At 36.2% G+C, this 13,178-nt stretch overlaps 1 protein-coding gene across 1 annotated transcript in view; it reads right to left on the bottom strand.

Moving 5' to 3' along the window:
• Positions 1 to 13,178, bottom strand: part of LOC149774607 (uncharacterized) — a 78,221-nt gene that overhangs the window by 43,639 nt on the left and 21,404 nt on the right. Inside the window, exons 4-5 of the mRNA XM_089945065.1 lie at positions 11,419 to 12,912; positions 4,679 to 4,827 (exon numbers count right to left, since the gene is read on the bottom strand). Of these exons, the coding sequence (XP_089801191.1) occupies positions 4,679 to 4,827; positions 11,419 to 12,912 (1,643 nt within the window). The remainder of the gene's footprint in view (positions 1 to 4,678; positions 4,828 to 11,418; positions 12,913 to 13,178) is intronic.

Genomic DNA, 13,178 nt, shown 5'->3' with positions numbered 1-13,178 from the left:
ATTGATCATACAATTAATGCACTTATAAGATCATTGAACACATAAATACAAATATGATGGAATAACCCATGGAATAACCCAGATTTTAACTGTATAGAAAGCACACTGAATCAGGAAGCCTTCCCCATTACATTCATGCTTTCTCAGTTAAAGACTTTGTTGAGTCTATTTGAAAAGTCAAAGTCACGTGGGACAAGTAAAGTAGAAACAGAATAGTATGGTGTTTAAGGACATAACAAATAAAATATACTTTCTTGGCATGCCTTCTTCTTCATATTGAATGATGCTAATATAATTCGGTAGGTTTGAGGGTTATGATTCCCCCTTCTAAGCAAGAACCTAACATATGCCATAAATAATGGCATCTATCTCGTGCACCCACTTGGCCATGTACACATCCTCTAGAAGGGTGAAACAAGGTAGAAGGAAAGGGCTCAAGAATATACCTGGTAGGCTGCAAGGAGAATTAAAAACTCATCTAAAAGCCCACTGGATTTTGTCTTAATATAGACAGGTGCTCTCTGAATGCAGGTTCAGCTCTCAAACTAATGGTTCATGACAAATTTATTTACTATATGAATTAGCATTAATATCAGTAGTATCATCATTATTATTATTTCACAAGTATTATTATTATTAGCAGTAAGAAAAATAACAACATTTAATAAAACAAGTGTTCACACTTCAAACAATTGATCGATAACCATAGAGAATATGATGCAGTGTGTGTGTGTGTGTGTGTGTGTGTGTGTGTGTGTGTATATATATATATATATATATCCAAGTGTTATACAATTTGATTTTTACTTGTAACCATGTTGTAGTAATATTTTAAAGGACTCGTTTCCCATTTCAAACAATGCACTAAGTTCAAAACAGTAAATGAGTCTAATGTTGATTATATCATAAGTTATATTTTAAATTTCAGCTAAATTTTTCGAAGTTTAAGGATAATATAATAACAGGAAGACAAGATCAAAATAATAAATCAGCATCTTCAGTTTAATAACTTACTAATTTACGAAGAGTGGCAATGTTGTTGTGATTACTAAATTTTAAACTGTCACAGGTATAATTTTAGAATATGAACTTCTACAGCGCAGAATATCAACGTCATTAATATTAAAGTAAGAGTGAGAAAACTTTTGTGAACTAGTATTTATAGGTTACTGCCTTTGTATGGGAAAATATAAACAAGTTTTTTGGATGGAATACTGCATGACCTTGGGAGTACAGTATATCCATCTAACAAAACGAGTTCATATTTTCCCATACAAATGCAGTAACCTTTTTATTACATGCTCATCTTTTTATTCTAACTAAGGCTTAATTATATAAACAAAATACACTACAAGAAACAACGTATATGAATGTATGCCATATTCCAAAAAACTAAATACACAAGCGCATATTCATCATTACACAACAACAACATTATTACTGCGCACATAACTCCGCCCAGATAAATCTGAACTTAGTCATGTGCTCAGCATAGCTTTCGAAAGACAATGGCGTGTCTAGTTAAAATTGAAATTTGGAGTCATATTATGAATGAATGTGCATTGCAACAACTTTTCCATTTGATCTGGAATGAATAGATTTTGGTATATTTTCGATTCTACAAAATTTCATGATTATGGACTGGATTTGTATGTGACATTTCCACAAGAAAAACATTGGATTGAAGAAGCTAGGGAGAAGTGTGCTGATATCTACAAATGTGTTTCTGTTTCTGTCATTGAATGTTTGAAATCATAATGTGGGGAAAATATAAAGTCTTTCAATTGCAATTATCAAAAAGATGCTATGGAATTTAATGCTTATTTCATTTTGAGTGCAGTAAGGAGGATGTAATTGCACTTGTCATTGAAATTACAGTACAATTTCGAAATGTGTAATCAAGATTGAGAACCTATGACATGGCTCATGTAATTCAGATTTGCAGAACTAAGAAAGTTTATTTTGAGGAAATTCAGGATTATAAAACTGTAAGTAAATTTTTTTTGCCATTCTTATCACCAGCTAAAGAAGACAGTATATGACTTGTCACTTGTATGTTATTTGTAATGACCTTTTCTTGCATCTGTTGTATACTGAAGCAAGCCTAAATCCAAAACATTGTATCAGCGTGGAATGTGTCAAAGCAGCTGGTATGTGGCAGTCCACAAAACATCTGTTATAGTTCATTCAGAAACAAATTTAAACAACCACAACGTAAAGCACCTCTTACGTGAGTGTACATGATTTGTTTACAAATCAAAAGTGCTAGTGTCTGCGTCCATTGTTTGTTTACAACAGAAAGTAGTTCCTTTATGCAAGTGAATGCTATATGTGTATTGGAACATGGGTTCAGTATCAGGTAATACTGCACGATTCTGACAATGTAAAGTTAACGGGGACAAAAAAATGAGCATATAATAATTCAGTATACTGTCTGTCTTGAAAGACATTCATAATGTTGGCTAGGATTTCAGTATACGGTCTGTCTTGAAAGACATTCATAATCTCGGCTAGGATTTCAGTACACTGTCTTTCTTGAAAGACATTCATAATCTAAGCTAGGATTTCAGTATACTGTCTGACTTGAAAGACATTCATAATCTTGGCTAGGATTTCAGTATACTGTCTGTCTTGAAAGACATTCATAATCTCAGCTAGGATTTCAGTATACTGTCTGTCTTGCAAGACATTCATAATCTCGGCTAGAATTTCAGTATACTGTCTGTCTTGAAAGACATTCATAATCTCAGCTAGGTGTGCTTCATTGACAGTTGAGACCTCTGATGCTGTGCCTAATTTGCTGCCATATTCAGGTTCAAAGCTAGTCAAGTCAACACAGTTGAGACCTCTGATGATGTGCTTGATTTGCTGTCATATTCAGGTTCAAAGTAAGTCAAGTAGTAGCCAGTGTTACTCTTGCCGAAGCTGCCATACCCTAATTCATTACCTTGTTTATTGTAAAATCAGAAGGTGTGCAGTCCATGTTATCTGGTGATTATTTACAAGCAGATGATTATTATATTGATTTTGAATTAATGGGTATAGGCACAGAATTGTTCTTGTGTTTAACAAAGAAAGTGTGTGTGTGTATGTGATTAGGGTTTTTTAACGTAGCTTAAACAATTTTCAGTCATATCGCTACAATGTCTGCAGCGTAGCAGTTTATAATGTTGTCCAGTACTGGGGCATCATGCCACAGACATGTAAGATGATGTCCCACCCAGTCACATTATCTTGATACCAGGCCAAACAGTCCTAACACAAACCTCTTAATGCTGAGGACCAAGTGAGGCAGATGTTAGTACCATTTTTGTAAGTCTTCGGTATGACTCAGCCGGGGACAAAACCCACAAGCTACTGCATCTGAGATGGATGCTCTTACCACTAGGCCACTGGAGCAGTAACAAAGAAAGCACACTGCATTATCATGGAATGATTGAGACAGCTCAAGGACAGGAAACTAATTTTGAATTTAACCTGTTTGGTTGAAATGGCTTGGCTGCACTATGTCATTTTATCAAGCGGAGTACGTGGAATTTTAATTTAGACAGTTTATGGACTCAATGGTAAACAGAAAGGATATTCACCATACCCTGTATTTTATACTTTGTTTATAATGAAAAGAATCCAATACAAATTTTGGTCATTTATTATTCTTTACGATATGTGGACTATGTATGTCCATGGGTAATTTTTTTGCACACAATAGAAAAATTGCAGGTAATACATGACTGCATGTTATACTTGAATGCCTTTTATATTCGTTAATTTACAGTAAGCAGTTGCTCAAACTCACAGAAATCAAAGGATAGTCAACTTTTGTTTTGGGAACTTTGAGGATTAAGGAATCAAAACAAGCTTCCTTGGGCTATTGTTAGTAGGGCCTACATCATATGGATATCACTAGTGTAGTGTACTTGGGCTATTGTTAGAAGGGCCTAAATCATATGGATATCACTAGTGCAGTGTACTTAGGCTATTGTTAGTAGGGCCTAAATCATATGGATATCACTAGTGCAGTGCACTTGGGCTATTGTTAGAAGGGCCTAAATCATATGGATATCACTAGTGCAGTGTACTTGGGCTATTGTTAGTAGGGCCCAAATCATATGGATATCACTAGTGCAGTGTACTTGGGCTATTTTTAGTAGGGCCTAAATCATATGGATATCACTAGAGCAGTGTACCTCTAATTGGAGATTTTTTCATTTTTTTTCTAGAGATACCTTTGATTCAAAAACTTAAAATAACATTACAATTCTCAAAATTGACCCTAATATCTTGCTTATGCTTAAATCTCCCTTGGATCTGATTTCTCCAGACTCCCATTTCTGCTGCGACTATATATAAACTACTGTTTTTACTACCCAGCAAATGAATTTCTTTGAGCCTCTCCTCTAAGGATAAAAACTTGCTTTGCTTTGAAGCTGACATGTTGGCACCTTTCAGTTTCACTGGATTATGGTAAGTACAATCAAACAATGAAATAATATTTAAACATCGATTACTGTATATATATATATATATATATATATATATATATATATATATATATATATATATATATAATTGGGATGCTGCCACAACTTTTGAACTTGTGAACTCTTGTTTGGCAGATGAGACACAGAAAGACAATAATGGCTGTTTATATATAAGATATATCGTGTGTATTGCCTACCCTCTGTAGTGCAAGTTCCCCTTGAACAAAAGAAACCTTGATCCCACAAACATCAATACTTGTACCACCACTGCCTGATGAGGGGTGCCTGTCAGTTGGCTCATTAGTTTCATCAGCATCTTCTTCACTTCTGTAGCCACCACTGGCCCCTATTATGGAAAAATATTAAGTATTCTGCAAGTACAGTGTGTGTGTGTGTGTACAATAATTTCTTTCAAAATTCTTGTATATGCCAAACATGACTAATTGGACTGGTTTTTGACCATCTAGAAAATGCCCCAAATTTGACACTGGGAGTTTTAGATAAAGGAAACTTGTAATCATGTTTTACTTAACTCATATGCATGTTTTAGCTTCATATTAATATTTAAAATATATACTACAACAGGTCTGATGAAACGCAGCCTTAGGGCTTCTGTAAAGACTCAGCCTGAATGACAGTACAATATAATCTCTACCTGGTGATTAGATCTCTGCTTCAACCAATTTGGGAGTAGATCATTTAGTGAAGTAGTATCAACAGAAAATGGTTGAGCTATTTTCTGTAAAGATGATGAACAGTCTTGATACAAACCGATAAACTATTTTTGTAAAACAACTGAAAGTAATAAGTGTAATTATATAACAGTAGACCCTTCCAGTCAAAGAACCTAAATGGTTCAGTTCCAAATGACGACCCTGACTGAAATTTTAGGAAAACGGAAAGGATTGTGATGGCCTGGCCTAAAGCATGTTGAGATTTTAGGAAATTAGAAAGGACTGTGAGCATACTCAGATTTAAGACAACAATAAGGACTGTGATGGACTTTAAGTATATTGACATTTTAGGAAAACAGAAAGGACTGTGATGGACTTCAGCATATTGATAATTCCATACAGTCATATATAAAGTACATGAAAGATGAAAATGTGGATGTATACCCATCATTAAGGGTGCCTCTGGAGATTAATAACCAAAGGGTTTCAATGACCTGGATTTGTGATCAAGGTATGCAGTCTCAAAACTTAATTGTATTGTGCAGAAAACATTATTTTCGTATAAGGATTATCATGACCATGACCCCTGACATACAGACTGTTGAATCTATAGATGTATCTTTATTACCCATGGTACAAGTCATTCATAAATCTTAGCAAACTTTATCCATAATTACACAGATGTTTCTTTGAGCTACTTTGACCATCATTTCTGACCCTCTGACCCCTTAATGAAAGGACTTTTTCCATGTTGTAAATACAAGCCTTCCACAAACATTGATCAAAGTAAATGGACTAGAACTAAAGTTATGATGCAAAAATCTTTATTGTCTGTCACACTGACCTTCACCTTTAAAAGTCTGACCCCAAAATCTACATGCTTCTTGAGTCCTACTAAACATGTGAGTCATTCATAAACTTTTATAGAAGGTACATGGCTAAGAACTAAAATTTTCATGTAAAATCATTTTTCTTGTTTCAATCACTACATCCTCAATTTTGACAGATGAACCCAAAATAAAGAGGCTTCTTCATTTTCTCAAGTACAAGAAAATTGATCTGGGTACATCATGTAGATCTAATACTATTCTGCAGAAGTTATATTTCTTTCAGTCAAAGTGACCTCAATCTTCTGCTTTTACCCTTAAGTTGACAGGTTTCTTCCTTACACCAAGTGCAAGGTACCCAAACAACTTAGTCCAAGTCTAAATTGTTATTGCATTATTCAATGCCCAATCAGTAGAACCACCAAAAAAGCGCACAAAAATAGTTAATTTTATCAACTATCAGATTATCAACATCTTTTCCTGACAGAAACATGGCTAAAAACATCAGGCAATGAGCCAAAGTGTGCAGATGTAACACCCACCAGTTCTCCATCAAGTCATTCCCCCGCCACTCTCATGGAGGTGGAATTGCTGTCATCACAAATTATAACTCCATGATCAAACATCTTAACCACACTACAACCTTCAATTTCTACCCCACATCATTTGAACTAGTCCAAACCACACTCACACTGGAACAAAGGTCAGTCCATTTTTTCTGCCTCTACCACCCTCCTCCTAGTAGAAAAAACAAGCTGACTAATCTCTCTTTTTGGAGCAGTTTCCGAATCTTCTGGAGCATGGAAATATGATAGGTGGCAACCTAATTATTCTTGGAGATTTCAATATTAAATTTGACTGTCCTGGAAACTGACACACATAAAAAATTCCTAGATTCCATTAATGTTTTCGACTCAAACAGTCAGTTAACCAACCCACCCATAAACATAGTCACATTTTGACTGGATTCTTCACAGACCTGATGATAATATTCTACGGTCCTTCCTGGTATCCCACGAACTTGCACGATCACATCTGCATTTTATACCATCTTGATGTATCAGTCCCTAGCCCTCCACCTTTATTTGCTATTAACAGAAACCTCTGTATCATAAATGGTACCAAACTTAAATACATGACATCCAAGCAATTTACCTTACAACTTGCTTACCTCCTACAGCTGAACAACTCGATAACTGCCTGCGTTCATTGCTTGACACACATGCCCCACCCACCAAGTGCAGAGTATCAATTCAAAAGTGTTCTCCGTGGTATAGCAGTGTTAGTGACCAGCTTCACACTGCTAAAAGAGACCACCGTAAAGCTGAGAAGCTTTAGTTTTACAACAAACTCACTATTCATAAGCAAATCTATGAAGCTGCTAAGAAGAACATCAAATTGTCCATGCAGCAAAATCAGCCCACTAGAGTACTAAGATCATAGAAAGTTCCAGCTGCAAAGAGCTCTCTGAGATTACTAACAAGCTAAAGTCAAGGAACAAATGTATACTACTTGCAACTCACCTTCTATCCAGTCGACATTCTGGACCTGTTTGCAAATTTCTTTAATGACAAAGTACAAATCATTAGAGATAAGCTTGACAACACAATTTCAATTGACTTGTCATGACATACAGTTGGAATACAGAATTGCAGTGGCAACCATTAGCAGTATTTGAATCTGTCTCTATGGATTTAGCACGTACAGTCGTGATGAAGAGTGTACCAAAGTCATGTGAAGTTGATCCAATTCCAACATCACTTCTGCTTGAGTGCTTAGATCCCATATTGCTTTCACTAACTGCAGATGTTCTTAATACCTCTCTCTCATCTGGGCAATTCCCATCATTTTTCAAAACTGCCATTGTAAAGCCTCTGCTGAAGAAACCAGTACTTAGCCATTATAATTTAAAGAACTACCACCCAGTTTCTAATCTCCCATTCAAGAGTGCTCTTAAAACTCACCTATTTTCACTGCAAGGATAAGTTTAAAGATCTAATAATGTTTTCTACCTTAAATATTTTCAGCAGGTTTTTATGTTTTCTAATTTCATGTTTTTTTTTGTAATCATATCAATATATGTTTTTTATGTTATAAGTTTTGTCTAATGTTGTAAAGTGCTTAGAGCTTCTGAAGATTAGGCGCTATACAAAGTCCTCATTATTATTATTACTGTCTATAAACTATTTTTCTTCTTTCAGTGACCTTGACCTTTTGACCATTTGACTTGAATTGATTGGCTCTTTTATTCAAACCTCTATATAGTTTGATAACTGAAGATGGAAATAAATTTAGTAGCAGATGGCTTAATGGACAACCACCTAATGGCAGATATATAAATTTAGTTCTTTTTTAGCGAACTTCAAGATACAGTCTAATATGTTATTGGGTGTCTATGTGGCATTGCTACTGATCAATGTCTGACCAGACCTCATGAAATTTCCAGTCACATATATATATGTATGTATGTATGTACGTATGTATGTCTGTCTGTCTGTATGCATGTATGTTATGGGGTGTCTATGTGGGATTGCTACTGATTAATGTCTGACCAAAGCTCATGAAATTTCCAGTCACATATGTCTGTCTGTCTGTGTCTGTCTGTCTGTCTGTATGTATGTATGTATGTATGCATGTATGTATGTATGTATGTATGTATGTATGTATGTATGTATGTATGTATGTATGTATACATTCCTGATAAAAAGTAAACAAAAATCTGAAATCAAATTTAACCCATCAAAGACATTACACTATTCTGAGTGTCTGCCTCAGATGCGGGAGGTCATGGGTTTGATCCCCGGCCGAGTCATACCAAGACTTACAAAAATGGTACTAACAGCTGCCTCGCTTGGCACTCAGCATTAAGAGGTTAGTGTTAGGACTGGTCAGCCTGGTGACAGGATAATGTGACTGGGTGGGACATCATGCTACATGCCTGCGGCATGATGCCCCAGTGCTAGAAATCACTTTAAACTGCCACACTGCAGACATCTTAGCGATATGACTGAAAAATTGTTAAAGCTATGTTAAAAATCCAAATCACACACACACACATTACACTATTCCCTCAATTTAACATAACATGATAATTCATGGACACATGTATGACTCAGAGGCAGGTGTGAATCCCATTTTTCATCAGAAATAAGTTAAACATTATATTCCTATTTACTTTAAAGTTTGATTTATTGTTCATTTTATCATTGAAAGAAGTCCACATTAATGTGTGCCAACAATGTAAAAGTCTCTGTAAAAAGAGTTAATAATTTTTGCTATATACCATGTCATTATGAGCTCCATAGCATAAGCCTATTTATCTCATTTAGGTAATACAGCAGCTGGTATGCCACCTCTCCCGTGCTTGTAAGGAATTTGGACTGACCATCAGTTTGAAGAAAATGAACATCATGGCGCAGGACACAGACTCCCCTCCCTCTGTCACCATCGATGGGTACAACTTGGAAGTTGTCAAGAACTTCACATACCTTGGGTCTAACATCTCCAGCTTACTCTCCATTGATTCTGAGGTGAACGGCAGGATTGCCAAGGCAGCAGCAGTGATGGCCAGACTTAACCAGAGTCTGGAACAACCCCAACCTCACAGAGAAGACCAAACTGCGTGTCTACCAAGCCTGCGTACTCAGCTTACTTCTCTACAGCAGTGAAACATGGACCACCTATGCAAGACACGGGAGGAAAATCAACTGTGCTTCCACCTGAGATGTCTGCTACGCATTCTGCACATCCAGTGGCAGGACAAAGTACCCAACACAGAGGTTCTAGAATGCGCCAACATGAACAGCATGTTCTCCATTCTCAGCAAGAGGTGCCTTTGCTGGCTTGGCCAATTGTCAAGAGAATGGACCCAGGTTGCATTCCCAAGAACCTGTTATATGGGGAGTTAGCAGAAGGTGCACGACCAACTGGATGACCACATCTGCGCTACAAAGATGTCTGCAAGAAGGATATGAAGACAGCAAACATCAATGTCAACGACTGGGAGAGCTGTGCAAACAACCGTTCCAGCTGGCATCATTAGTCGTCAGGCAGGGAGTTCAAAACGCAGAGGAAGAGAGAAGAATAAAACAGGCTGAAAAGAGAGCTAGAAAGAAAGATAAATAAAAGCTTTCTTTGGAGCTACACTATCGTCTCCCATAGACGGACGGATGCCAAGAGTTTACAGCTTATACAACAGTTAACATACACACAAGAAATCCCTCTATTGTAAGGTACTGGCCATTTAATTTTCAGTGTTGGGAAGTGGGACTGCGATTTTCTTTTGAAATGAAATATTTTCTTTTTTTTATCTTAATTAATGTTTTTTTCCAAATATTATAATGGGTAAAAAAATGGTATCATTTTGCTATAAATCAAAGCAAAATATCTGACTAACTTTTAGTAACTACAGACAGCAGAATTTTTTTTTTAAATGAGCAGGCCCCTGAATTGTTGGTCCCTAATAGAAATATGGTATACCATGGTATGGATTGTGGAATATTCAGAAATATCACGGCATACCGCTGTGCAAACTTTTTCATGGCACCCAGCTCTAGTATGTACACAGATGCCAATGATATAGCCACCCAGCTCTAGTATAATCTAGTATGGCACCCAGCTCTAGTATAATCCGCCTAGTAGGCGGAATAAATAAATTCCACCTACTAATAGACAGACTAATTAGCATATTTCGGGCTGTATTCCACCCTGAATCCGCCCTGAACCCACCTAAAATTTATAATAAGTGGAATCTAGCTTTAAGGGAAATCCGCTTTAAAATTCCACCTGGAATCTGGTTAAAGTCTGGGCGGAAGTTTTTGTAGTAACACAGATGTCCATGATATTGCATTTGTTATTAGTCTTGCACATTAGTTTTGAAAGCAGACTGCAAAATGTGGGATAGATTTATTGGTTGGGTTCATAATAATTTAAACTGACCTTCTGCTCCCATTTTATATTACAATATGCCATTGCTCACCCCCACTCCACCCCACCCGATGAAAGATATTTTAGACTTTCTTTAGCAGTTTTGAACACGATTTTTAAGTGCTAAGCGTTTTCTGCAAGAAAAAGATCGGACCCATGCCTGCCTCCATAATATAAGTGTATTCATGAGTTACCAGCCTTGAGTACACTAAAATCAAGGAGTGGTATAATACCAGGTTTTCTTCATTAACATACAAGTAAAATGTGATTACTACATTACATAACGTGAAGCCTGATATCATACACATGGTATGGATGTAATGCTCAACTAACACCTGGGTCTGGATTTTTCTTGCTTGTTTGGATAATTAATGAATTATTTCTGTAATTTACAGAGAGCAAATTATTTTTGCTGACCAAACAGAAAATACACTAAATTTAAGAAATTCATTACGAATATCTGAAGTAATATGGAAAACTGTATGACATATAAAAATTGAAACTTGATACCTTCTAGTTGCAAGTTAACTGATGTGCCTGAATCTTTCATCTCAATCAAACATTTCCACCTGACCTCAATTAAACTGAGTTCATCTTGCCCTCTAGAAAACTGGAAGAGCTCTTTAAGTCCAACTCTGCTGACCACTGCATGCTCCTTGGTAATGACATTTTTTGCCATTTCTGCCAATGCAGTTTTGAGTGTGTTGCATACATCATTTGTGCCATTTATTTTGATGCCTTGTTGATCCCCATTATCAATAATAAAAAGCTTCACATGTGATTTTTCAAATTTTTTCTCCAAAGCTTTTATATCTTCCATTTTGTATCTTTTGATAAACTTCATCTTCACTAGATCAAATACCAAAACAAACTCTTTGACAGAATGTTCCTCAAGGTAGTCTTTTATTTTATTAAAGACATCTTGAAATATGTCATCCTCAGCAACAACCAAGATGCTCTTCATGCTGGTTTCTATGGCAACCTTTTGTTTGTGCTTTTCCTGTATCCTCTCAACCAGTTGCAACCACTGTTGCCTTTTAATGTTCTCTGCCATGGCATCATCTAGTGGTATTTCCTTCTCAACAAGGCAATCCCTGACAAGTTGGATTGCCTTCTGTACCTCTCCCTCATCCAATGCAAACATTCGAACCTCCTCTTTACAAACTACATCCCAAATTCCAATGACCTTCTGAGACTTCATCTTCTGCTTGATGTACTCTGTAATTTCTTTGGTAAATAGTAGATATCTGGCTGGTTTAGACATCTGCATACTCCTGCTTACAAAACTCTGAAGCTTTGCATGCATTTGTACAACTGCTTTCTGTACAATATCAGCCGGACCAACAAATATTACATTCTTTTCTTTCTGGTTCAGATCAAATTGTAAACCAGGATACATCTTTTTAATTTCTTGCTTAAAATCTGATTCTCCAAGCAAAATTATTGCATATGCCTTCATTTGCTTTGTTTCTGTAACTCTCTGCTTCTCATGCTTTATTTGAGTTATGACCATAGCAATGATGTCCAAGACACTTGTCTTTAACTTTTCCATAGTACCTCTTGGACCAGCCAGTGTGATGCTGTATTTGTCTTGCTCTATAAACACCCCCACATCTTCAGGATTGTCAACACGAATGGTTTGCAGTTCCTTTAACACTCTAGACCATGCTATCTGTATCATGTTAAACTCAGCTATTTCAATACCAGCTGCAATACTGTCCACCTTGTCCACAACTCTTATACTCCAGTCCTTTAAAAGAGAGCTGGCATTTTTGCCCTCCACCTTCACATTGCACTCAATTATGACATAGTCATCTAAAGATGAAGGCCATTTAGCAACACCATGTATATCGGACAGATTCTTCTCAAACATCTGTCTGTGCTTCTCATTTTTAACTAAAAACCTTATGATCAGAGGGTTCAAATCTTTCAACTCAACTGGATCTGGCAACTTCAACTTGCCGACCGCATCCTTTGTTTCATGGGTTAACTTGGAAAATATCTCTGTAAGAAGAAGAGCTTGAAAACATCCTTTGCCATAATTGCTTTCAAATTGTGACAGGCAATGTAATTATAATTAAAGGAGACAAAATTTATCATATCTGAAGACCACAATAATATTTTCTTGCACAAAGTAAAATGCTACTGATATTGGAGTCAAGAGGGTCAATGACCTTTCTTCTGTAAATATTTTTACCTTTGCAATTTAATTTCTTCTTCATAAATGCAATTCTTAAGAATACATTAAACAATATATATGTGTGTGTGTG

This window comes from Sinohyriopsis cumingii, unplaced genomic scaffold (genome assembly GCF_028554795.1).
Source record: "Sinohyriopsis cumingii isolate HCF-2022 unplaced genomic scaffold, ASM2855479v2 utg000198l, whole genome shotgun sequence".
Lineage (NCBI taxonomy): Eukaryota > Metazoa > Mollusca > Bivalvia > Unionida > Unionidae > Sinohyriopsis > Sinohyriopsis cumingii.
This window is presented reverse-complemented; position numbering and strand designations above follow the sequence as displayed.